Source organism: Rhododendron vialii, chromosome 4a (assembly GCF_030253575.1).
Source record: "Rhododendron vialii isolate Sample 1 chromosome 4a, ASM3025357v1".
Lineage (NCBI taxonomy): Eukaryota > Viridiplantae > Streptophyta > Magnoliopsida > Ericales > Ericaceae > Rhododendron > Rhododendron vialii.
This window is the reverse complement of record NC_080560.1, coordinates 32,235,152-32,260,756: the sequence shown is the minus strand read 5'-3', so window position 1 is coordinate 32,260,756 and position 25,605 is coordinate 32,235,152. Positions and strand designations below refer to the sequence as shown.

General features: G+C 35.6%; 1 protein-coding gene across 1 annotated transcript; it reads left to right on the top strand.

Annotated features, from left to right (window-relative positions):
* Positions 1-13,567: 13,567 nt before the first annotated feature.
* On the top strand, positions 13,568-25,535 carry LOC131321697 (uncharacterized). Its single transcript, XM_058352589.1, has 18 exons — positions 13,568-15,643; positions 15,732-15,800; positions 15,891-16,089; positions 16,236-16,320; positions 17,355-17,423; positions 17,521-17,602; positions 17,696-17,755; positions 17,888-17,940; positions 18,023-18,189; positions 19,113-19,293; positions 20,047-20,104; positions 20,191-20,247; positions 20,321-20,566; positions 22,308-22,369; positions 23,359-23,415; positions 23,546-23,639; positions 23,849-23,989; positions 25,062-25,535. Exons 1-18 carry the CDS (start codon positions 14,228-14,230, stop codon positions 25,149-25,151), a joined length of 3,186 nt encoding a protein of 1,061 aa, XP_058208572.1. The 5' UTR covers positions 13,568-14,227; the 3' UTR covers positions 25,152-25,535.
* The last annotated feature ends 70 nt before the right edge of the window (positions 25,536-25,605 follow it).

Here is a 25,605-nt window from a genome sequence, read left to right as displayed (position 1 = left end):
GATAACCATTGGGTGATAAAAAAAATATTTTGTCGCCAAATTGGTCCCATTTAGCGAAGAATTTTTTTTTTTTAGCACCATATGGTTATCTTTGGCAATGAAAAATAATTTCGTCTCATTTTTTACGCTTTTGGCGACGAAAAATGTATTTCATCAGCGAATGGGTTCCTTTGGTGACGAAATTTATGAATTGCGCTTTGTCACCAAATGTATTTCGGGGCATAACTCTTTGCTCAGAACTCTGATTGAGATCTAATTCAAATTGGGTTTGAATAATAACACAAAAGGTTACAACTTTCATGTTACCAAAATTTGATATTTTTAATGTTTAAAGGTTTGAAATATATTTTAATGTTAAACCTATGTGTTATCTATTAGATATTTCAAATATATGTTGAAAGGTGTGTGTGGTGCAGTTGGTAGATATTTGTGTGCTAGACCTTGGAGACTTGATTCAAAACCCAACAAGCGTGAGACTTGGATTCAAATATTTTAATGTTAAATATATTTTTTTCCTCACCCATTTCTTATATAGGCGATGAAAAATTTCGTCACCAATGGGTCACCTTTGATGACGAATTTTCTCGTCACCTATGTGCTTACATTGATCAATTGCCTATCACTATTGGTGACAAAACCGAAACTGGGTGACAAATAATTATGACAATGGTGATGAAATATTTAGTCGTCAAAATCACAATAGGCGAAGAAGAAAGTTTCGTCACCAAGTCATTTTTCCGTGACGAAATATTTCATCGTCAAAAGGCACTATAGGTGACGAAAAACAAATTTCGTCACCAGATAAGAATTCTCGACAACCTTTAGTCGACAAAATTTTTTCCGTCACCCATACTATTTGTGACGAAAAACATACAATCTGTGACGATTTCATTCGTCACCCTATGTAATTTTTCTTGTAGTGACAAAATCAACGGTCTCGATCGTCATGATTGTGTTGCACTAGTGTGGCTATTGTACATTCAATTACAACACAAGACTTAGTTCATTATCAAGTGGAACTTTCTAAACCGGATAGAGCTAAAATTTTACATAAATGATTTGATCAACAAGCACAATGAAATCAACGGCCTTGATCGTCATGATTGTGTCCTGGTTGTGAGGCTACCATACGTTCAACTACAAAACAAGACTAAGGCCCCGTTCCAGAAACCTTCTTAAAAAATAAGCAGCTTATTTCACATTTTTAAATTCAAAAATAAAGTAAATGAAAAATATTTTTTTAATTTTTTTTGCATCGTATAAAAGATCTCATTGAGATATTCCAAACAAGATTCATATTGCATATTTTTAGATTTCAATAAGCCCATAATTTTTGAGCTTGAAATTGCCTTCTTAAAAAATAAGGACTTATTTTTTGTTCCGGAATGGAGCCTAAGTTAGTTGCTCAGTAGGATGAACGTATAGATTCTGAAGGTCATTGGCAAGTCTATTATTATAACGATTGATCTGAACCGTTATTCAAATTTATAGGCTTATTTTATTTGTCATTATTCAAATTTCTTTTGCATTTGGTAGTTTTGCATCAAATTTTTATGAATTATTAATTCATTTTGACAAGAGAAATCATAAAAGTAAAAAATTATGATCCAAACTCAATTTTTTTTTGAATAGAGACAAAAAATAATCCAAAAAAGACAGATTTTTTTTTGCTTATTTTTGTACTTATTTAAAAAATTATAAGCTTTGATCATAATTTTTTACTTTTTCGATTTCTCTCGTCGAGATGAATCAATAATTTACAAAAAATTAACCCAAAACTAACAAATGAGAAAAAAATTGAATAATTGCAAAAAATAAGCCAAGTACTGACTTATTTTGACCAAACAACCTATAACTCTCATAATTTTGATTAAGATAATTCAAATTGAATTTGAACAATAATATAAAGGGTTACAACTTTAATGTTTATCAAAATTGCTAATTTTAATGTTTAAAGGTTCAAAATGACGTTCAATTCAACTTTAATTGCTAATTTTAATTTTAAATATATATGTTATAGGGTAAATATTTCAATCATATATCAAAAAATATTTGTGGTGCGGTTGGTCAATTGGTTGCGCGAGAAAGTGTGACTTGGTTCCGGTGCATGGGTTCAAAACTCGTGAGAGGCAAGAAGTTGATTTTTTTCCATATGAACACGTCTATACAAGCGGCCAAAAAGCACTGGCATAGGTCTACAGGTCACACGGGTCTATCCCAACACTTCGTGGTACCTTTGCAGCTTTGCCAGCACTTTTGGCCATTGGTGTATACTGATTTTCATATAGTACCTGAAGACACAGTTCGAACGATCAGCACATGCAAATAAATACTAGATAGCCGTTGGTGTATATTGATTTTTTTGTAGTGCCTGAAGACACAACTCGAACGATCAGCACACGCAAAGAAATATTGGACAGTTGTTGACTCGTTGGTGTATGCTGATTTCTTGTAGTGCCTGAAGACACGGCTCGAACGATCAGCACACGCAAATAAATATTGGACATTAAACCCAATATATCAACCCTTGCCCAATGAATTCAACTTTGCGGAAAACAATAACCAAAACATATTAATAGACATGTTTAAATTGAATCAGCCAGTAAATGGCAAACAAATTTTCAATCCCTAAGTTTTTCATGCACAAATTCAAACACATAAAACTTTGATAAACAAAAAACACCATCCAAATGATTTCTAACAGCAACTTATTCTCAAAGAGTGTAAACCCCTCCCCAACCAATTCTGAAATAGCTCTTACTGATAACAGATTAAGCTAATTTTTTTCAGGAACTTTCAAGAACCCATAAAAAAATATTTTAAGAATAATTTGCGGATTGAATTAAAAACAATAATCGTATTTTTACATAATTTTATATCAAATATGGATCTCACTTGATAAATCTCTTCGAATAGATTTAAAAAATAGAAAATTTATAAAAAGATTAATATGTAAAAATAAAAGTCATAAACATTTTACTAATATTTAAAATAAAGAGAGAGAGGGAGAGATGGGGAACAGAGAGAGTTTAAGTAAAGTTGTAATCTTAGCCATCAAATTCAATGGGAGAGTTTAAGTAAAGTTGTAATCTTAGCCATCAAATTCAACGGTTGAGATAGAGCGTCAAATTTTGAACCAAAACAGGAAGATGTATTTCTGGGTTTTGTTAATGTGTGCCCCTAAGGCACATGATAAAGCATTTGATAAGATTCATTAAATGAGATCAATTAAATCCCACTATTGTAGAAAGTAGTTGAAACATTGGATGAAGAGTAAAATTTATTTTGGTGACTAAAATACTCCTTAATTTTTTCCTCCACTGCATTTCATTTGTGTTCCCTTCTTTTTATTTTGCCCTTTCATCTTCTTGTCTTTTGGCATTTTGGCTTAACATTAATTTGTCTTTCGAACGTAGCATTCTTCAGCAGGTGAGGGATATTCCAACTCCTCTCTTTTTCATTTGTCTGTTTTAAAGTACATATATTTATCCATTCATTTAAATGTTCAGCAAACTAAGTTGTACAATTTTTGTTTACTGACTTGTAGCTATCATTTTATTGTAATGAGGTTAATTTGTTTATATGCCAAAATTAAAAAGAGAGCTTTTTGACTCTTTTTTTTTTTTTTTTTTGTCTTTCTCAAAAAAAAAATAAACGAGTTTCAATAAAAAAAATTGTACTTTTTCGGCTCCTCTGGTCATGACGAATCAATAAGTCACAAAAGTTCGACACAAAACTAACAAATACAAAAAAAAATTGAAAAAAGACAACAACAAAAAAAAAGAGAGCTTTTTGACTTTTCTTTTTTGTCTTTTTCAAAAAAGACATGAGTTTCGATTTAAATTTTTTTTGCTTTTTTGGCTTCTTTCGTCAAGACGAATCAATAAGTCACAAAAGTTCGACACAAAACTAACAAATACAAAAAAAAATATTGAAAAGAGAAAAAAAAAGGAAAGAAAGTCGCTGCCTACTTATTAATCCAAACCCACTCTTCATTAGCCACGTTGTTTCTCTTTACTTGCTGCTAATGGGCTATGGCGTCACTGTGTATGACTAGTACAGTAGTACTTGTAGGAAAAATGTTACTACTTGGACGCCAAAAGACAAGAAGATGAAAGGGCAAAATAAAAAAGGAGGGAACACAAATGAAATGGAGTAGTGGAAAAAATTAAGGGGTATTTTGGTCTCCTAAACAAATTTTACTCTTCATCCAATATATTGCAACTACTTTCACTACTTTTTACAATAGTGAAATTTAATTGACCTTATTTAATGAACATTATCAAGTGCTTTGTCATGTGCCTTGGGGGCACACATTAACAAAACCCTTCCAAAATATCATTGTAGAATGAAGGGTGGAGATTCATTTTCCCTAAATACCTTGAGTATCATCATAACGACCGAGCTGATCCCAATTGAGCTGGCCCATCAAAACCCCAACCAAATGGACCGACCAACAAGCAAAGAACCCAAAACAAAAGCCAGGGAAACAATAATCGAAGCCCAAACAGGAATGCTCCAGTCAAGCCCACTACAACCCAGAATGGGTCTCGCTTTTATTTATTTAATCACTAGGTGAAATGCAGAATGAATCAAGCCCACCAGTATTGGTGCCAATCAAAACAAAGCCCAACCACAATTCAATAGGTAAAGGAAAAGGAAAGGGACTGCTTCCCCAAGCCCATTTAGAGCTGGATAACCCTAAAATCCCACCACACCCTCACAACACACACTGACATTGTCATTATCACATCCACCACCACCACCACCGCTACCTCCTCCACACCACAAGCCACAAACCCCCTGATCCAAACTCCGATCTATACCTAAACCCTTAAGAAAACCGTCAAATCTAATACTTCTACCCACCCTGAGTATGGCATGACTATGATTAACTTTTGAGAAACGGGATTGAAACACAAGTGGTGGTGTAGAATGGGTGAAATTTGCGTCGTTCTCCTTGTGTTAGAGTAAAGAGTGGAATTTACCGTGATGAATTTTATTAAGTTGATTACTTAGGGTCTTTCATCCGGGCACAAAGAGGGAGTTGAATGATGCCATAGTCATAACTTAGTGGTTAAGGGTATGACAAATCTCAAGGTAGTGATCCTAGATGATACATAAGTTGAAGAATAGTAACAAAAATCAAGCGTTATCAATTGCATTGCATTTTATCTTGTTATTCGTAAGTTATGGGTTTCAGGTAGGTTTTAGCTATTGAGCATCAATTGCTCACAGTACTACATTGCCCTGGTCTTCAAACGCCAGGTACTAAATACGAAATGGAAGAGCCGTACCATCCGACTGAGTTCAACCCTGCTGTGGACGAAGTCAAGGAGCCTTGGTTATCGTACGCTTGGTTGCTCTGACTAATTTAAATCGACTTTATTTTGAGAACTTCATGGTTTATTGGGATTTGTAATATTTTGTCAAATTCAAAAACTTAAATTAAATTCGATATGGTTGTAATATGGTGACATGCTTTTGGAACGATGACAAAATAAATCTATGAATTTCTTTTGGGAAAATTGTCTTTTAAATCCTTTATTAATGTTCCGAAATTCGGGGCGTCACAGTTACAATCCAACCTGCTCAATATTTTGTTTGAACTGTTGTAGTGGTTAAACTATGCAAAATTTTGGTTGTCAAACAAGCTGGTAAGAAATAAATGGAAAATAGCAGGTGTTAATATAAAAATTATTGATTGAACTGTTCTATTGTTCTCGTGCTGATACCCAACGTATTTCTAATTTGAATAACAACATATGCATCAATGTGGTCAAATGACAAATATAATTACCCAAAAAAAAAATGACAAAATTAAAGTTTAATGTTTTATAGAATGGAAATTTCTGAATGAAAGAAAATAAATGAAGCACTAAGATTCAAATAAAATTAAGAAAGTAAAAAAATCATCATTAGCATCTTTATGAATTTTTTGTAGCATTACAATAGAAATGGTTTAAAATTGTTACTATGCGGAACTCATAGAGATATGGACAATTTGAGATTTGGAGCATTGAATACTGAAAAGTAACAAAAATATGAAAGTGATTCAGTTTTTTTCCCGCAGTATTATAATTCTTCGAATGGGTAAATAAGAGAGAGAGCAAGTGGAGTGAGTGCAGTTGGTGCCTCCTTTATACTCTCATGCACATGGTAGGATTTGATTCTCGTCAGCACCCATTCCCCTTCTGAAAGTAGATTAGGTTTAACGAATAAATAAAAAAAAAACAAGAGCGGGGTGGGGGGGAGGGATTTGTACTAGATAAACGACATAGTTTTCTTTGCTTTGGGAGGTCCCCCTTTGTGCTTGCTTCATCCTCATTAAGCACAGTGAATCAGACTAATGATTTAGGGTGCTGCTAAATACAACTGCGAATTTACTACATGTAGCCAATTCATAAAAGGAAATTTTGGGATTCCCTTTCATGAATTAACTGCATGTAGTAAATTTGCAGTTGTATTTAGCCGGGCCCATGATTTATTCATTATGTGAGGTCATTTCAGGTATCACAGAATGATTTAAATCGCTCATTATTTTTAAAATATTTTTTCATGTATTTTTGCAAAAAATTAGTTCAGACCGATATCGATAAGGTTTTTTCAGTATTCGTAGACCAAAATACTAAATTTCAAATTAATGATTTTTTGATTTTTTTTTGTGAGCCCATTTCGGTCCTGCAAAAATGATTAAACCGCTCATTATTCTTAAAATATTTTCTTATAGGTCCTTGTAAAAAATTAGTTTCATTCGGTATCGGTAAGGGTTTTTTCAGAATGTGTTACGCACCCTACAAATTTTGAAAAAGTCCTTACCGATATCGGATGGAGCTAATTTTTTGTAGGAACCCATAAATTTTTTTTTTAAAGAATAACGAGTAATTTGAATCATCTTTATGGGATCCGAAATGACCACACAAAAATCAATAAATCATTAGTCTAATTTGTTGTGCCAAACGGAGATTAGGCAAGCACAAAAGGGAACCTTTCAAAGCAAAGAAAACTACGCCGTTTTCCTGGGCGGCACCCTCTTTCGTACCAAAGGGAAAACAGAGTCCTCCAGTCCAATACTCCAGTATTTCTGCCCACCAAAACTTAGAAAATTCACGCCTCATGCCTCAATATAACACACAACTTGGAATATGCAAGGACAACCTAGAACTTTCGCAAGAGACGATGACAATTAAAACAATTCATTTGTAACCAGGACACTGTTTTAACGCCATACCAAACTAGTCTTCATTTGGTGGACCAAAAAGGTGAAAAACTATTCAGATGCACTCTTCCTCTATATATAAGGAAGATATAGTTTAAAGCGCTTGATCCTAACCTTACGACGAATCCAAGATTAAAAGGGTGTGGTGTGTAGGTTCGTACCTACTTGTGACTGTGTGGGGTGGGTCTGGGATGGGAGGGAGTGTTAATGAAGGCCATACTTGGTAGTATATGAGAGAAAATAACGTACCACATCAGCATTTTCAGTCAAGGAAATAAAACGGAACTAATAGGAGGGGGTAATCTATACAATATTATGTAAAGCAGGGGAGGTTAGTATGATTTTTTGAACCTCAGGGGAGTTTTTGCATTTGTGAGAAACTTCAAGAGAGAAATATACCCAAACTTAGTAATTTTGAAGAATGACTCCAAAAATAAATTTGTTATATAGGCAGAATCAATTTTGAGGACTCCAAAGGTTAAAAGATGAAGACTTCAAATTATTGGATTTCATAATTAAATTAAGGGTTTTCCATTGTCAATTGCTACTAAATTAGATATGATTCAATTAAGTATTCATGAATGTTGCTTAGCAAAAAAAAGAAGAAGTATTCATGAATGTTCAATCAAAACTAGAATAAATGATTTTCACAACAAGGTCAAAAGAATGATCATCTTAAATTGTCAAATATGATCATATGAGTAGTAAAAAAAAAAAAATTTTGATTTTCACTTTTTTGATTTTGTCTTTATTTGAATTTTTTTCGCGTTTGTTCGTTTCGAGCCAATTTTTTTTGACTTTTTTATTCGTGAAACAAAAAAGTAAAAAAAATTTACTTGGGCAAATTTCACTGACCTCCCCTGAGGTTTCTGACACAATCAAAAACCTTCCCTGAGATTTCTGAAATATCACTGCCCTCCCTTGCTTTTTCTGATATTACCAAGACTCCCCCTTCTGTTAATTTGTTCACAAACGGTGCTAGCTTGGTGAAAAAATGACAACTATAACCTTATCCATCTCTCTGTTGTGTGAACCCACTACCCAGCAAGAATCCTAATAGGCTAATACCATTATACCAATGTGCATCATGCCTCGGCCGCAAAAACTACTGGTAATTATACCTTTTGGCTTTTACTTGTGCTTTTCTTTTTTCTCGTGGTGGGTCTGGTTCTTCTAAAGATAACTAATGGAAAAAATTTGCTAAAGCACATCAAATTCTTACGCTGTAATCGGCAATTTAAAGCTACTAATAACTAGAAAAAGAATAAAGCTGCTAATGTTGGATTAACTTAGGCCTAATTTCCGAAAAAAAAGCTTAGGTTTTTTTTTTATTCAAATTTTTATTACATTTGTTAGTTTTGAATCAAATTTGTGTAGATTATTGGTTCGTCTCGACGAGAGAAATTAAAAAAGTAAAAATTATGACTTGTACCCAATGTATGTTAGAAACAAACAATATTTAAACTTTTAGCACTTTTACCCTAAACGGGTAAAAGTCATAATTTTCTGTTTTTCTTATTCTTTTTGTCGAGACGAACTAATAATCCAAAAAAGTTTGATGCAAAACTAACAAATGTGAAAAAAATCGAATAAAGACAAAAAACTGGCCTTAGAACAACGTTAATACAGAAGAATAATGTCTGTGATGTGCTCAATACAAAGTATGGGTTGTGCACTTAACATTTGATTACTCCCTCCGTCCCCTTTCTTTAGTTTCAATTAACACTTTCTTTCATCCCAAAAAGATTGTAGGGACCCGTATTTTTTTTTATTCTTGAAATATTTATCAAAGGGGAAATTGGAAAATGTGGTTTGTTGGGTGATTATTCGAATTGAGAACTAAAGCGAAAGAATAGAGAGTGGAGGGAGTGTAAGTGTGAATAAAAGATATATGGGTATAAATAGAGGTGTGTGAGAAGTAGGAGATCATTTTATTTCCATTCCTCATCTCTCTGCCGTCCCTCCCTCTCTCCACCGTCTCTCTCTCTCTCTCTCTCTCTCTCTCTCTCTCTCTCTCTCTCTCTCTCTCCTCTCCTTTCACTTAAAACCTCACTCAATCTTGCAAAACCTTCAAGGATTGACCACCCTCCGACCTTCCGATCGTGTTTTGAAGCTTGAATCGAAGATTAGGAGCTCGAGAAAGCTAGGGCTTGTTCAAATTTCAAAGATTTTTGTTATCGTCTTGAGGTAGGGACTTCTTTACCTATGTTGTGTGTATATATGTTGAAATGGTGTAGAAATCGTGCTTGGATCGTCCCCCTTTGGTGCTTTGAATGTCTGTCAAAACTGTAGAAAATCGCCTCGAAACAGCGGGGTATTGATACCCAAATATGGGGTATCGATACCCCATCCTTCTCTGGATTTCCAGCTGACCAGGTATTGATACCTGATTTTGGGGTATCAATACCCCTTGTTGTTCTGGACAGCTTTGATGCTAGTTGTGTTTTCTTCGATCATTTCAACCCCAATCGATTCTAAACCCTTTTGGATACCTTCTAGCCTATCTTTTGCTTATCTAATTGACGTCCTATGATTAATTGATGTTATTCGTGATCCTTAGGCCTTCCATTAGTATGAAATGATAAGGGACTAATTAATTAAAACTTGTTATTTCGCGTATTATTGATCGGTTGAATGTTTATGAATGTTTGTGACATGTTTATGATATGGTTGGCATTTTGTAACATATTTTGTGTTGGATTGTGGTCTTGGGAGAGTCATAACTTGTTAGTCGAGTGAGGAAATGATCATTTGTGTCGGGAGTTAATTTAGAAAGTCTCGTAACGCAAGGGGTGGTAATACGAAGACTTAGACGGTCTCGTAACGCAAGGGGTGGTAATACGGTGACCCGAATTGTTAGGGATCACCGTGACGCAAGGGGTGGTAACACGGTAATCCACGTGGTGTTATACGGTAACGCAAGGGGTGGAAATACCAATAGAGGTGATTGGCTATAGTGAGTTGTGTCGAGGTTACTTAAGTTGTTTAACATTGTGTGAACTCGGTGGTACATTGAGCTATAGGCATACGTTAGGACGATCACATTGAACGTTGGAATGCACTTGAATCTATTGTTACCTATCGATTGAGTCGTACTTCTTGCCTTCACTTCACCTGCACATTTTATCATGTTTACATATAGAATTGGTAAAGATTTTTCTACTGGGCTAGTGTAGCTCAACCTAATCTTTCTCTTCAGGTTCAAACGCTGGATGGTAGATTGCATATGTTGAATGCTTAAAGTGCGACTTTTGGAAGCCAACCTCATGTAGTTACTTGATCATCTTTTGTAATGGACTTTATTTTGGTAAAGATGAGTTTGTAACTATTTATTTTAGAAATTCCTTTTGACTAAATTGTTTGTAACTTAAAAGTTAGTCCGTGCAAATACTTAAGTTCTATTTGGGGTTGGAGGGCCTAAGTTTTATAACTTTAATCTTGGGGACTAATTTGTAATCTGAACAGATGGGGACTTCTTTGGGGTAATATATCTACAATAAACGAAACTTTTTATTAAAATGTATTATTTAATTATGTTGAAAATCGAGGGCGTGACAAAGATTGTCCCATATCAAAACTAAATGGGTAATAGATAAGGAATTTCCTCTTTTACCCTTTCATTTTTTAATTAATAGTACTACAAAAATAAGAAAGTGTAATGACTGAAGAGTAAAATGAGAAAAATAAGTTTTCAAAAGTGTAATGATTGTGTTCCCTTAATTAGTTGAAATCTCCAAAATGAACTAAAGAATGGGGATAGATTGAGTATTTTACTTGAATAGTTCACTTTAATCGTTTTGCCAAGTAGGTATTCTATTTAAAAATTTAGATCGATTACCAGATGGCTTAAATCAAATAATTTTTTTAAGACAAATGTGTTCTCCATCTTAAGGTTTGACTTGAATTGTTTATAGGTGTTTGTTTCATCCTAAGGTTTTACGTTTAATTTTCCTTGTCTAACAACTTTTTGGGCACTTATCAAAAAAAAAAAAACTTTTGGGGCCACCTCACCCCACGAGTATGCGTATGAAACCGATGTGGAAGAAATGTAGAGATTAGTCCGAGGTGCGCGCAAACTGGCCCGGAACAATCATATTACCAAGAAGTTTTTCACTCTTCAACAATCAGTTCCCTGTGAATTGCAAAGGATGAAGATTAAAAATTCCCCACCTTAGCAAATTCTAGAAGTACACCCTCGGCCTTTTCTTGTGGCTGTTGTTCTTTAAAAAACGAATAATTACCAAAAACACATTTACGATATTTGTGAGAAAAATTACTTCGTTTCTCAAATGAACTCTAATTATGCATTTTTTTGGAGTATATAACAGAAGATTTTTTGCTTCTTGAATGACTTTAGTCATTATCTTTAATTGTTTTTTTAAATTAAAAAAATCACATCTGCAATTGGAAAACTTATTTGTTTGCCTTTTATGATATAACATAAGAAAAAACAATGAGCATTGTCATACGAGAAATAAAAATTTTAATTGCACTGTGGTTGGAAACTCAATGGATTTTATATTAGCAAAAAAGGCTAAAGGGGTGATAAAAAAAGAAAAGAAAAGAAAAAAAGAAAAGCTAAAGGGGAATGGCATTTTTGGCAGTTTGAAGGTCATACAACATGACATTAGTATGACTCATTCATTTCTGTCAAGACACCTAACGATAAGTTAATGGAAGGATGTATTTCGGTAATGTAAGAAAAAGTAAGGGAGGACAGTGATATTTCAAAAACCTCAGGAAAGGTTTCTGCTAGTGTCAGAAGCCCCATGGGAGGTCAGTGAAATTTGCCCAAATTACTTTTACTAAAATATTTTGAAGAAGAATCACTTTTAAGTAAATTTTTTTCACTTTTTCTACTTAAAAGTAGTCATTATTTAAAATATTTGGGTAAAATTAAATTTTTTTTACTTTTCTGATTCGTCTCGTTAAGACGAATCAACAAGTCAAAAATTTTTGGAGCAAAACGAACAAACGCAAAAAAAATTCAAATAAAGACAAAACTATAACTTTTAAAAAAAGTTTAGTGGAACGCCTTGGTGGTGATTTGACCTAACTTGTTAATGGATTATTCTTTTATCTTTATTCTAATATTTTTTGTTGGAGTTACATTTTCGTTAAATATTCTTGAATTATTTGTTCACCTCGATAGGAGAAATCAGAAAAGAACCAAACATGAACCAAAATTAATAAAAATCCCAAAAAAACAAAAATAATCAAAAGAAATATATATATATATATATATATATATATATATATATATACACGTTTTGAATTATTTATCTTTAGTGAACTTTTCTAAACTTTTACTCCCTCTGTCCCAAAAAGAATGTCAATTTTTAAAATTCGTGTCATTTTTCATTCCTTATATCTTTCAATTTATAATATTTTTCATGAGTTTGAAAACTGTGCATAATAGAAGTGATCGAGATCTATCAAACAAAATTCATATTACAGATTTTTCGATATCCATATTGAAAGATAAGTATAAGTAATTGAAATTAACACGAATATTGAAAATTGACTTCCAATTTGGAATGAAAGGAGTAATCCCTCCGTTACAAATTGAGAGTCTATTATTCCATTTTGGGTTGTTCCAAAATGATAGTCCTTTTCCAAAAATGGAAAGAGAAATTTGGTGATTTTTCAAAAGTATCCCTCACAGGTGAACATAAGTGTTATAAAATTGATAGAATATAAGGGTAATGGTGAAAATAATAGATATTATAGTTATAATCAATGCATGTCTAGTTGAAATCCCCAAAAGGGACTCTCAATTTGCTTTTCACAATCCTCTCGTCCAAACAAACAAAACAAATAATCTTACAAATATAAAAAAAATACTAATATAAAAAAGTACTCCCTCCGTCCCGAAATGCTTGTCTGGTCCGCAAAACAGAGTGTTAAAAATAATACAATTTTTGCAACAAAAAATCAAAAGTTTTTTAATAACTTACTAGATATCAATGAGTATTTTTTATTTGTGAAAAAAGTTTAAATTTTTTCTTTAAAAAATTGTATTATTTTTAACACTCCGTTTTGCGGACCGGATAAACATTTTGGCACGAAGAGAGTAAAATTTGTTGAATAAAGAAAAAAAATAATTCAAGAAAAAAGTCAAGCCAAATCTCACCCTTAACAACATTAAAAAAATCACAACAAAAAAAAATGACAGCATGCGAGCAGCTATCGTCACATGAGAGAGTGCGCTCTTTGTACGAGATATTCTAAATCGACACGCTTTTCCTCATGCCACGTCGTCTCTCACACGGGTCCCAGTTTTACTACTCTAACTGCTAATCAATTCCGGTCCCATCTAATAATAATATATTGTTATTTATCCATTCACCTTCTTGCTTCTTCCAATTCTCCTCGCCATCTTCATCTCTCTCTCCCTCTCTCTCTCTCAAAATTTGGCCGGGAACCCATTTATTTCAGTTTGGTTCGTTACCAAATAAACAAGACAAAACAAAACCCTTACTGCAATTCGATCCCCACTCGAACTGTATATATTTTCTTAGATACGTATATCCTCGCGGTCTCTTTGCATGCAGATCTGTACCCTTTCAAGTCCGTTTTAGAGGCGGTTAGTGCTCGCACTTTCGGATCTTCGGGCAAAAAAAAAATAATTCCCGCTTCTAATTCAGATTCGTGCGCTTTTTTTCGTTCCAATTGGATATTCACCAGTTGCGAAAAAAGGTTGGTATGATAACCTCTCGAGAATTATATCTTTACTCTCTAATTGGAATAAAGGTTTGGGCGTTTGTTAATTAGGTTAGACTTCTGGTTTATACGGTGTTCTGTGGCGGTGTAGGTTTGTGTGTTTTGAATGACAGTGGAGTATTGTTTTCTTTAATTTGAATTGATTATCACACAATAGAGCAAGTTCGATTACTCATGTGAATTAGAATTTGGGCAGATTCTGTGATAATTGGATTAGGGTTTCGTTTTCGTACTTGGATTCTACGCTTTGAATGCCTTGGTGGAGTTTAGAACTGTTGTGTTTGGATGGGAGAAGTGGAAGTTTCCATGGAAGTGATAAACGATGGGGGAAGGAAAGAATTGAATACCCCCAAAATCGAACCAAAGCACGACCATGAAGTCGTGAGAGGGGTTGAGGAGGGAGAAGTGGAAGTTTGTATGGAAGTCGTAAACGATGGGGGAATGAGAGAATTGAACTCACCGAAAATCGAAACGAAGCATGACCATGAAGTAGCAACAGGGGACGAGGCGGAGGGAGAAGTGGAAGCTTGTATGGAGGTCGTAAACGTTGGAGGAATGAGAGAAATGAATTCCCCAAGAATCAAACCAAGGTGCGACCATGATGTCGCAAAAGGGGATGAGGCGGAGGGAGAAGTGGAAGCTTGTATGGAGGTCGTAAACGTTGGAGGAATGAGAGAATTGAATTCCCCGAGAATCGAACCAAGGCGCAACCATGAAGTCGCGACAGGGGATGAGGCAGAGGGAGAAGTGGAAGTTTGTATGGAAGTCATAAATGATGGAGGAATGGGAGAATTGAATTCCCCAAAAGTCGAACCAAAGTGGGACTATGAAGTTGCCATAGGGGACGAGGCAGAGGGAGAAGTGGAAGTTGTAAACGATGTTGGAATGAAAGAATTGAATTCCCCAAAAATCGAACCGAGACGCAACCCTGAAGTCGCGATAGGGGAGGAGGTGGAGGGAGAAGAGGAAGTTTGTATGGAAGTCATAAACGATGGAGGAATGAAGGAATTGAATTCTCCGAAAATCGAACCAAAGCGCAACCATGAAGTCGCGATAGGGGATGATAAAGAGGTGGAGCCTTGCCCTAAGAAGCAGGCAACAGAAGCTCCAATTGATACTGAATTGGAGACTTGTACTGAGAAGCAAGTTAAGGAAGCTTCAAATGATGATGTTTGCTCAGAAGTTTCGAACCCTGTTTTGTCTCCGAGAGATATTGCTTGTAGTTTTCAGACAATTAGTAGTCAACCAGTTGAGGGAGGTAGCAATAACCAAGTTGGTTCGGGTGAAGTCTCCTCCACTTGTTCTGGGAATACAAGTACTGATGAGACCCTGAGTGAAGAAGATCATATTAAAGAAGAATCGAATGATACATCTGGATCAGTTTCCACGACTCGTTTTGTGCTTGAAATTCCTGAGCATGTTAGTTCTACTGGAATTAGGAAAATTACCTTCAAATTCAACAAACCAAAGGAGGAATATGGTAATCATTTTTCTGGGTCGGCTGTGCAGCATGTAAACCATTCAGTAGTGGGTTATACGAATGCAGAAATAACTGGCGACCCGTTGTTATGCCATCCCAATGTGGAACTGAAAATGTCAAAGAAGGTTCTTCTGGATGGCTACCTTACAAATGTGAAAAAGCTTTTGTCAACAGGAATTTTAGAAGGAGCTCGAGTGAAGTATGTTTCAAACTCACCTGAGGTATGTTGTAGTTCCAATTAGGTTTTGGGACTTTTAACTCTTATGCATTGCTTATGCGGGGCTCTTACTCCGTTGGTATCATTGGCAGGGAGCACTTCCTGGAATTATAAAAGGCTGTGGATATTTGTGTGGATGTTCTTTGTGCAATTACTCTAAAGTAAGTATATTATTTCTTTATCAATTTGTTGAGGTCATTTGGATTTTATGAGTCCCCGTGGCTTACTATGCGATTGACTGGTATAAGCAGATTCTAAGTGCATATGAGTTTGAGCTGCATGCTGGTGGCAAAACTAGACACCCAAATAATCACATATACTTTGAGAATGGGAAGCCAATATATAGCATAATCCAAGAACTTAAGACCGCACCGCTCAGTGAACTGGATGAAGTGGTAAAGAATGTTGCTGGTTCATCAGTCAACGAGGAATCTTTCCTGGTTTGGAAAGGTGATTCTGATAGCAGTCATTTTGTGCTTTTTCTAGTGCTTCTATATGAAAGAGGAATGTAATGGGCATTTTTAGGTGTTTGGTTTGCATAAGCTCTCATATTTGGCAATTAGATTCTTTTTCTTAACATGTACTCTGATCTGCAGAAAGTCTCCACCAAAACAGTGTTATGGTTAAACCGGAGAAGAAACATCATATCAAGGTTGCTGGTATGCAGTATTCTGCAATAAGGTACGCATGTATTGTTTTTTTGGGGGGAGCTGATATGCGTGTAGACTCTGTAAATATTGAGGCAGTTTAGGACAGCTTAGCATTGGAAATTTTGTTAATTAGTTACCCTTTCTTGTTAAGGTGGTTTCTCTTTGGCTTTCTTGAATTCGGTTTATTTAGCTGTATCTGGCCTAGTATGTGTCTGGTTGTGAGGGTATTCTTTAGTAGGTTAGGAGTTAGGACAGATATGCCTCTTGTTTTGTAATTGCCATTCAGGCATGTCTCTATGGTGTCGTTGTATTGTGTGATGAGCATTATCATACTTCTCTTTTTTGCAAATTGGGTGTAAAAGCCCCATTACCATGAATAAATAAATTGTTTAGGGGTTCTTCTAGGTGCCATTGTCAATATCTAAAAGTAGCACCCACTCATCACTTCATTGTATTGTATTGTTTTGTTGCAAGTTGGATTTGGCCGGTGGAAGAGCTAAAGTTCCGGGTTTCCGTGGAGTGCTTAGTTGGAGAATAAGTGTGAAACATATGTGGTTCTAGCCTTCTAGGCTTTTAAAGGCTTAAAGTGTAACGCATCTATACTATATACTAAGCAAATGTAGTTTCCAAAAATAAAATCAAGCTCTCTCCTTAATTCTCTCTCCTATGTGGCATTGTCTTAATAAAGTTCATTTTCTTCTTTTTTTCCACTACACTTTTCAGAATACCACAATTTTAAAAAAAAGAAAAAGAAAAAAGAAGCTTTCAAACCTTTCATGCTCAAACATTCTCTCATTAAAACTTTTACATTTCATGTTAAATCGTAAATAATGAGGGGTAAATAATATAGCAAGACTTTACCCCTAGCTACAAATAACATTAAACACAATATAATTTTTTTTCTTGCTGACACTTGTTAAGAAAGGATAAATGTGTAAATAAGAAGATGAATTATATCTAGATTGCAGATGTGTCATTGGGTTAGATTGCATCCCCATGAGATCTTTGAAATCATCACTAGATTCGTCACTCTCTTTGTCAGCAAGTTTGCCATGTTTATTGCAGGCCAAGCTCCTACTTTTTTAGCCCAGCTGCGCACCACAGAAAAACTGCTGAAGGTCGCCCGAGGAGAAGGTAAACTCTCTCCTCTCTATTCCCTCTCCCCTCTGATCAACTGTTTAGGTCTTCACTATTTTGAAGTTTTTTTGACTTCTTTGTTCATTGATGTCAGGGATAATGATCTGCATCGAGTACTTTTCATGCCTAACGGGCTACCAGATGGGGCTGAATTGGCTTACTATGCAAAAGGACAGGTTGTCTTTTCACTATGCTTTGTTTGATTTTTGGAGGTTTATTTCTATCTTATGTTTCCATTTTTATTTAAGCTACTTCATGTTATGTTGCAGAAAATACTTGGTGGCTACAAACAAGGAAATGGAATTGTCTGTAGTTGTTGTGACACTGAGGTAAAATTGTTGGCCTGATGCATAATATCACTTAAATTTTTGTTGTTGGCCCCTGGGAAAGATAAGAAAAAAAAGGAAAGAGATAGAAAGAAAAAGTGTCTCACCAGTGAGATTATTTTCTTTTCTGAGCAGGTTAGTCCTTCACAGTTTGAAGCTCATGCCGGATGGTCTGCTAGACGTCAACCGTGAGTAGTTTTTAAAGGCTTGCCACTAGATATCTTGTTGCATGTAAAGTACAATGATTTAACCTTTTTATGTTTCTTCCAGCTATCGGAACATATATACATCTAGTGGACTGACACTTCACGATATAGCCTTGTCATTGGTCAATGGACAAAAATTGGCTACAGGCAGCAGTGATGATATGTGTGCTGTATGTGGAGATGGAGGGGATCTGATCATCTGCGATGGATGCCCTCGGGCTTTTCATGCAGGTGGATATTTTGCTCTTTGCTTAATATGCTGTTATACTATTTGGGTTTTATGAATGATTTTTTGTTCCTTTTTATTTCATACTTTGTGGTTCATCTTTACATTTCATTTTGGTTTCTAATTCGTTTCTAAGGTGGAGATCTTAGATTTTCATTCCAGTAGGAATTGACTAACTTCTCTGTTAAGTAGAACAAGATATATTGTGTTTGACAGAAATTATTGATGGGCATAGATAGCGTACTTGTTACAGTTGGGTACTTTGGTTGAATGACATGACAATTGGTTTACACGTCAGTATGGTAGCTTTTCCTTCATGGACCAAAATTGAACAAATGTGTTGGCACTTTGCTAGTTATGCTTTGATGTTGGTGTGATTACTTTTTTTTTTTAATGACAATGGGGTTTAATGTTGGTGCTTGATTATGGGATAAATTACGGGCCAGTCCGAAAACTGTCCCTTAATTTCCATTAAGGAGGATGACCCATTTTTATTTAATTGTAAGTCTAGGTAGGAAAGTGTGGGCCTCTCCTTGATGGTGCATTTTTAGATTGGGCTGGAGTTCTTGGAAATATGGGCCAATTACCTAGACTAGCCCATAATTTATCCTTGATTATGTTACCGTGCATGCATGTCTCTGTGAAAAAATTGTTATCCTTATTCTACTTGTTGAAATCTTGAAGCCTACTTTTCCTGATGTCAACTTGTCTTATGCATCTATTTTGTGTATGATAGTTTGTTGACTAGCGAATTAACATGTGTGATTAATTTTTTTTAATCGTTTATGATTAAGGTGATAAATTCTATTCTGATAGAAGTTTCTGTTGTTGGGGTTCAGGGATGTAACTTGCTTATCCTAAATATTGTTACTCTTCTTATATTTTTCTTATTGTTTTCCCTTTTTAACTCTATTGTGGGTTCTTGCAGTTTGTTTAGATCTACAATGTGCTCCTAAAGGGGATTGGCATTGCCCTTATTGTAGAGATAAGTTTGGTCCAGGGAGAAAATGTGCTGGAGAGTCCTTAAATATGGGAAGACCTATTAAAATTCGTTTGACAAGGGTAGTTGAAGCACCGGAATATGAAACAGGTGGCTGTGTTGTTTGCAGGTTGGTCATTGTACATGTAGCTATTCACTTCAATTCTGGTTATGTTTTTTCCCCTTATATTTTATAGAAATAGCTACACTTTAATGGATTTTCTATTTTGCTGCTTTCCTAGGAAAGCAGTTAATTTATTTATTTTTCCTGTGTGTGTGTGATTGCCTCTTTTGGCATTATATTTCCTGTGTTTTCTTTAGTTTGTTAACATATATGTATTTGCAAGGTATAAGGTCAAGTTTATTAGGTCAGTTTCGCGTATAGGTGATGTGTGAATGGGTTTAATTTATTGTCAGGTCCATTTATCTCTTGATTTGGACTCACATTCATGGTTTTCAAATCCAGCAATTTGCTCTCTCTCTCTCTCTCTCTCTCTCTCTCTCTCTCTCTCTCTCTCTCTCTCTGTGTAGTATTTTTATCCACGTTTTGCGTTACCCCGGGGTTTCTTCAGTTGAGGTCACAAACTGCCATTAGGCTTTAATTCTTGAATTATGTTGTTATTGTGGCGACAATGAACATGAATTGAAACAGTGAGGCGAAAATTGGTTCTTTTGGGACGTCTATGACTACTTAAGAGTGCTAGTAGTTTAGCATCACTGTTTTGGAAGGGCACAGATGGAGATAGATGGGAAAACTTTGGGAGGAAATGCAGAAGCTATGGATTAACTTCTAATTATGTTAAGTCTTTTAAGTTTAACATATTGGTTTCTCGTCATTATGTATTCACGATTTTAAGGCTGATAGCGTTCTTTCTGTTTACAGGGCTCATGATTTTAGCGTTGCGAAATTTGATGAAAGAACGGTTATGCTCTGTGACCAAGTAGGGGCACTTCCATTTCTTCTTGTGTTTTCATACCCATGGGTGTTTTCTTTATTGATTAATGTGAATGTTTAATCTTGTTTTAGTGTGAAAAGGAGTACCATGTTTGTTGTTTACGGGACAGCGGGTTATGTGATTTAAAAGTGAGTTTTGTAATTGTTGTAATGCTTTTGCTTATGTACCTATGGAGTACTCAGTATAGGTCTCTGTTTGCAGGAACTCCCCAAGGACAAGTGGTTTTGTTGTAATGACTGCAATAACATCCATGTAGCTCTACAGAATTTGGTTTTAGTTGGAGCAGAGATGATTCCGGCTTCAGTTTCGAATGCAATGAACCGGAAGCATGTAGAGAAAGGATTTGCTGATGTATCTGCAAATGATGTTCAATGGAGGATTTTGAGCGGGAAAAGTCGATATCCAGAACATCTGCCGCTATTGTCTAGGGCTGCTGCAATATTTCGAGTAAGTCTTAGCTTTATTACAGCCTTATACGCTGTTTTGCCAAATTATGAGATGTAAGTGGTCATGTGAAATTTGTAAATGTGTGGCTAATTTATGATCTTATCTCTTCTGTTTTCATTTTTTGTTGCTTGTCTACATAAGTTTTCTTTTTTGTGTCCAACACATTTATGCATGCTTTATCTCTATTTCCTATTTCACTTTATTCAAGTTGTTTCACTTGTTTTGTCCAGAATGATGTACAGGAACCATGCCAATTTAAAATGAGTAAAGCTGAATTTAGTGATTTTAAAACACTTGGATACTTCATATTCATTTTCGCTCTGAGGATTGATAAGTTAGAAGTATTTCCATTCTTCACTTTCCCTGCTTTTTGCTTGTGGAAACTCTCATCTGTCGCTATCCCCCCGTCTGTGATACACTGTTTAGTTTATTGGTGGCATTGCATATTCAAGCTTTGCTTTTAGTAGGCAAGATTGTGGATCTAAGATGCTCTTTCTTATTCTTAACTGACATCATCTCAGATTAGGATCTGTATACCTTTTTCATGAGAGGAGAAATTTCAATTGGCGCGGTAACTGAAGCTGAACCTTGTTCTTCTCTGAGCCGTGTTGCTGCTCAATCCGCTAATTTAAAGGCTTCGAGTTTTGTTATGTGTTTTTTTTTTTTTGGTTGCAAACCTATTATTACGATTCTGGCATGGTGTTGGGATATTGGGATAGTTGTGTAGTAAGATGAGGGGAAAATCAGACGCAAGAACATATCCATGAGATAATGAAATCTGACAGTAACACCAATTTGTGATGATGTATAAAAAAGTCAAGTAGAACAAAGTAGGATGGTTTGATCAGCTGCAACTAAACCAATTACTATAGTCTATACCTTTTAGGATGTGGCACGGTATGTTTTGAGGAAAATACTGAAGGAGAGGAACACTGATGCAGGATGAACGAATAAAATGATGGAACCATAGGAATCTACACTTCAGGAACCCTAGAAATCCACATATAGGGATTGTATAGGCATCCACACCATTATGAAAAGAAATCAATTCAATGTCATAAAACTAAATTAAAAGATAATCTGTAGAGTCCTTTAGATAGATTCTTCCAAATGATAACTACAAAAAAAAGATAAGATCCTAATGGTATCATCTGGTTGATAAGTTCGAAAAGATAATAGCGTTGTACAGTTAACAGTTACACAGATAGATATCCTTCGTGGTCAAATGGGCAATCCTTGGGGTGATCACTCCTCTTCCTCATGGTAGCAAATCTAATGTGGGTTAACTGATGAGGAAAACCATGGCACCACTTGATTTTAACTGCTTCATGAGCGTTTAATAGAGTAGAATGCTGAAGCAAATTCATCTATCTGACTCCAAATAGTTGGGGCAGGGGTCCGTTGGGTGGTCTTTACCATGGATATAATGTAGTTGGTTCTTTCTTACTGCTGTTTATATTTTGCTGATTTTATTTGCAATGTTCATTTTCACTCTAGAAGATGATCACAAAATTTGATATAATACTTGATAGGAGGTGTGAACTAGATGTATTATGACATGCTAGAGGAAATGACCAGCTTTGTCCTTGGATAGTCCGGCTATTATGTGTCAGACCTTTTTCTTTTACTTTTTGTCTGTCTGTCTTTTGCTGCGTGTTGTAACTCTGAGGGCAGTATATGAAGATTTTAATATTTTGCTTTATTATTGGCTAATCCCAAGTGTATGTCCCATCTTTGGCAGGAATGTTTTGACCCTATTGTGGCAAGATCTGGTCGTGATCTTATACCCGTCATGGTCTATGGGTAAGGCATAGGTGTACTGCTTTCTTCTCATTGGTATATCTGAAAAGACTGGGGCCATGATAAATCAAACTGAAGTCCTCTGTCAAATGAACTTCTTTTATGAAAGTGAACTATATGCTTTATTCAGTAACTATCAGCATTCATATCACGTAGTGAATGTGGGAAGCCAAGTGTCTCCATCTAGCAAACAAGGCGCCTGATGCCAACAACATCTGGTGATTAATTCCATCAATTCACAAGTATACAGTAGTCATATGGACTACACTTTTAAGGCGGGAAATGGGTTGGGCTGATGAAATCAGTATAACCTTTTTGTATTTTTAAGCATCTGTTATTGTTGAACTCGCATGGTGTGTTTGATGTGCTTTCAAAACTAATCATAAGATTACGTTGGGAGCAAGGTAGGCCAAATTAACAATGGTTACATTGGGAATTGGTCAGTGCAAATGCATCATTTGCTGTTGTAGTTTTTAATCTTGTGACATCTATAAGGATGTGGTTTTGCCAGAAGTATTTATATGTTATGAAGAATAAGGTAACTAACCCAGATCAGGGAACTCATTTCAATTTGCTAATTACGTAATCTAAGGAGTATTATGTTTACGTTCGGTGAACTAGTCATGCATGGATTCAAATGTGCGATGACATCATTATTTGGTGGATTCATTTGAGCTAGACTTCATTGCATGTTCACCTCGAAAGACTTCGCTTACGTGTGTTTGTAAAAAGTTAGTTGGGAAGAGGGCGTATCCCTAATCACTTTTGCTCTTGGTTAAGGTTGAGAGCTTCATTCAGTACTTCAATTCTTTTCTGTTGAGCTGAGCTAACTGGAGAGAAAGGGAAAGCCTTTTCTGTTGATGTTAATGCGAGTTTTTGCTGCACGTTGCTCCTATGTTGTTCCACGTGTCTTGATATGTGTTTCATTGGTCTATCAACTAAGCAGATTGGAATGCTGTATATTGAAACGCTATATCTTGTACTTCATGCAGGAGAAATATTTCTGGGCAAGAATTCGGTGGAATGTATTGTGTCGTATTAATTGTGAAGTAAGCTGCTCCCCTTAAAAAGGCAGTCTTTCGTCAATATTAGTTGACATCTATTATTTTACTCTGACTGTTGTAGTTTGTTCGCATACTATTTCTGTTGGACTGTTAAGCGCGTAAATTGAATTTGCAGGTCAGTTGTTGTATCAGCTGGTCTTCTGAGGATTTTCGGACGAGAGGTTGCTGAGCTTCCTCTGGTGGCTACGAGTAGAGAAAATCAAGGAAAAGTAAGTCTGTTTAATGCCTGACCAGACAAGTCCTCTTGTCTAGGTGTTGGTTTCTGTTACATAGCGTCCTCTCTATTCTTTTTTTTTTCCCCTCTTTCTTTTTGTGTCAATGCAGCTTGAGTTATTCCTTGTTTTTCCCCCTCACTGTTGTTATACAGTTATAGCATATTCCGCAAGCCTAACAGAATTGGTTTTGTCTTCGTCTGTAGGGATATTTCCAAGCACTGTTTTCTTGTATCGAGGGGCTATTGCATTCTCTGAATGTTGAAAACCTAGTGCTCCCTGCAGCTGAAGAAGCTGAATCTATCTGGACGAAAAAGTTAGGCTTCAGAAAGATGAGTGATGACCGGGTAAGTGAAGCTTATACAATATTATGTCTGAAGTTAATGTCCTACAGGCTCTTATCTCGAACTCATGCAAGCATCAGTTAAATAATTCCTGAGCTGCACTGGGCATTGCACTTTCATTATTTTCAGCAATGAATTGATTAGAAATTTAGAGTTTGAACCTTTCATTGCTATTTTATATTGGGCTAGAAGCTGGACAAAGTTTTTGGTTACAGATGATGTAGAAAAGTAATCAATGTTATTGATGAATCACATCTTGTTACGTACGAATATTATCTTTCCCTCTTGAAGCTGTTTGAAATTGTCGTTTTCCACATTTTTACAACCTTTTGGCATAATTGTGCTTTCTGGAGTAATGACCGACTCTACAGTTCCACATGCCTAGTGCGGCTGAAAAGTGGATCATAAATTGATTTATGCCAAAACAATAAATGACAAAGTTAGAATTGAATACTTGAAAGTGCGATGAAGTGGCAATAATGAATTGAACCCAATGTATAGTCCCTTGGTAGTATGCAGTATGAACAAATGGTTAAATCCCACTTTGTTTGTGGTATGTGTTTGTCTAGGGATTGTAGACATAGTCTGGCCTATATTATTTCTCGTGCTATGAGAACCTCAAGCTATTGCCTAAGAGGAGTTACTCCCAAAGAGACTTCCAAAACTCTTTAAAGAAGCCAAATGTGGGTGGCTGTTGAGTCGTTGACTTCATCAGTAGTTGTAGAAATCTGGTTTTAGATTTTATACTGTTTCGGGAATCCAGATGTGACGGATTTCAGGTATATTGGTTAGTGTAACTAAATCGGATGGCAGAACTTTTAAATAAGTGAAACGATTTTGTTGAGCTCTAACTAGTGGTTAGAGAACAAATGCTTCACCTCACAGCTGATTACAGTCAAATTATAAGTTAGTTTTCATTTAGATTTCTTTCTGAAAAGTTCCACTTCTTTACTGGAAGAAGGTGTTGACGAAAGGGCTACTTTTGGGCTTGATCGAGTATCAACTTTGATACTTTTATGTGGATCTATTAATCAATGTTGGCCGCTTGTGCATCATAATTTTTTTTACTTGGCAGTTGTTGAAGTATACGAAGCACCTCCAGCTGACGAGTTTTAAAGGGACATCGATGTTGGAGAAGGCAGTGCAGCAGCAATTAGTAGATTAGTTACAAGCTCCGTTTCCAAATGATTTAGTCTTTTTTTTTTAATCATGCCAAATGATTTAGTCACAGATGCAGGGATTAGGATTTTTTTTTTTTTTCTTCATGTAAGATTGCGGCTATTTTTTGTGGTCACAGTAGCTGGCAAACTGATTGAAGATTTGTTTGATTGTTTCTGTTCATGTACAAACTGAAAAGTGGGGAGAGAGACGGTAAATATGTCACAATCGGCAATGCATGCTGACCTTTTATTATGCATGCGGAGGCTGTTTTCATTTCTACATTTTGGCCTGGTACCGGTCGTGTATATAGATGTTTTCAGATGGACAAAAGAAGGATCTTTTAAAGAGCACATATGCCTCGCAGGAAGCTATTAGATTTTGTTGTACATACCCATGCTTATTGTTTTTTGCTAGTTAATTGACAATTTGACATGGCTTGATTCAAAGGTGTCAAATGG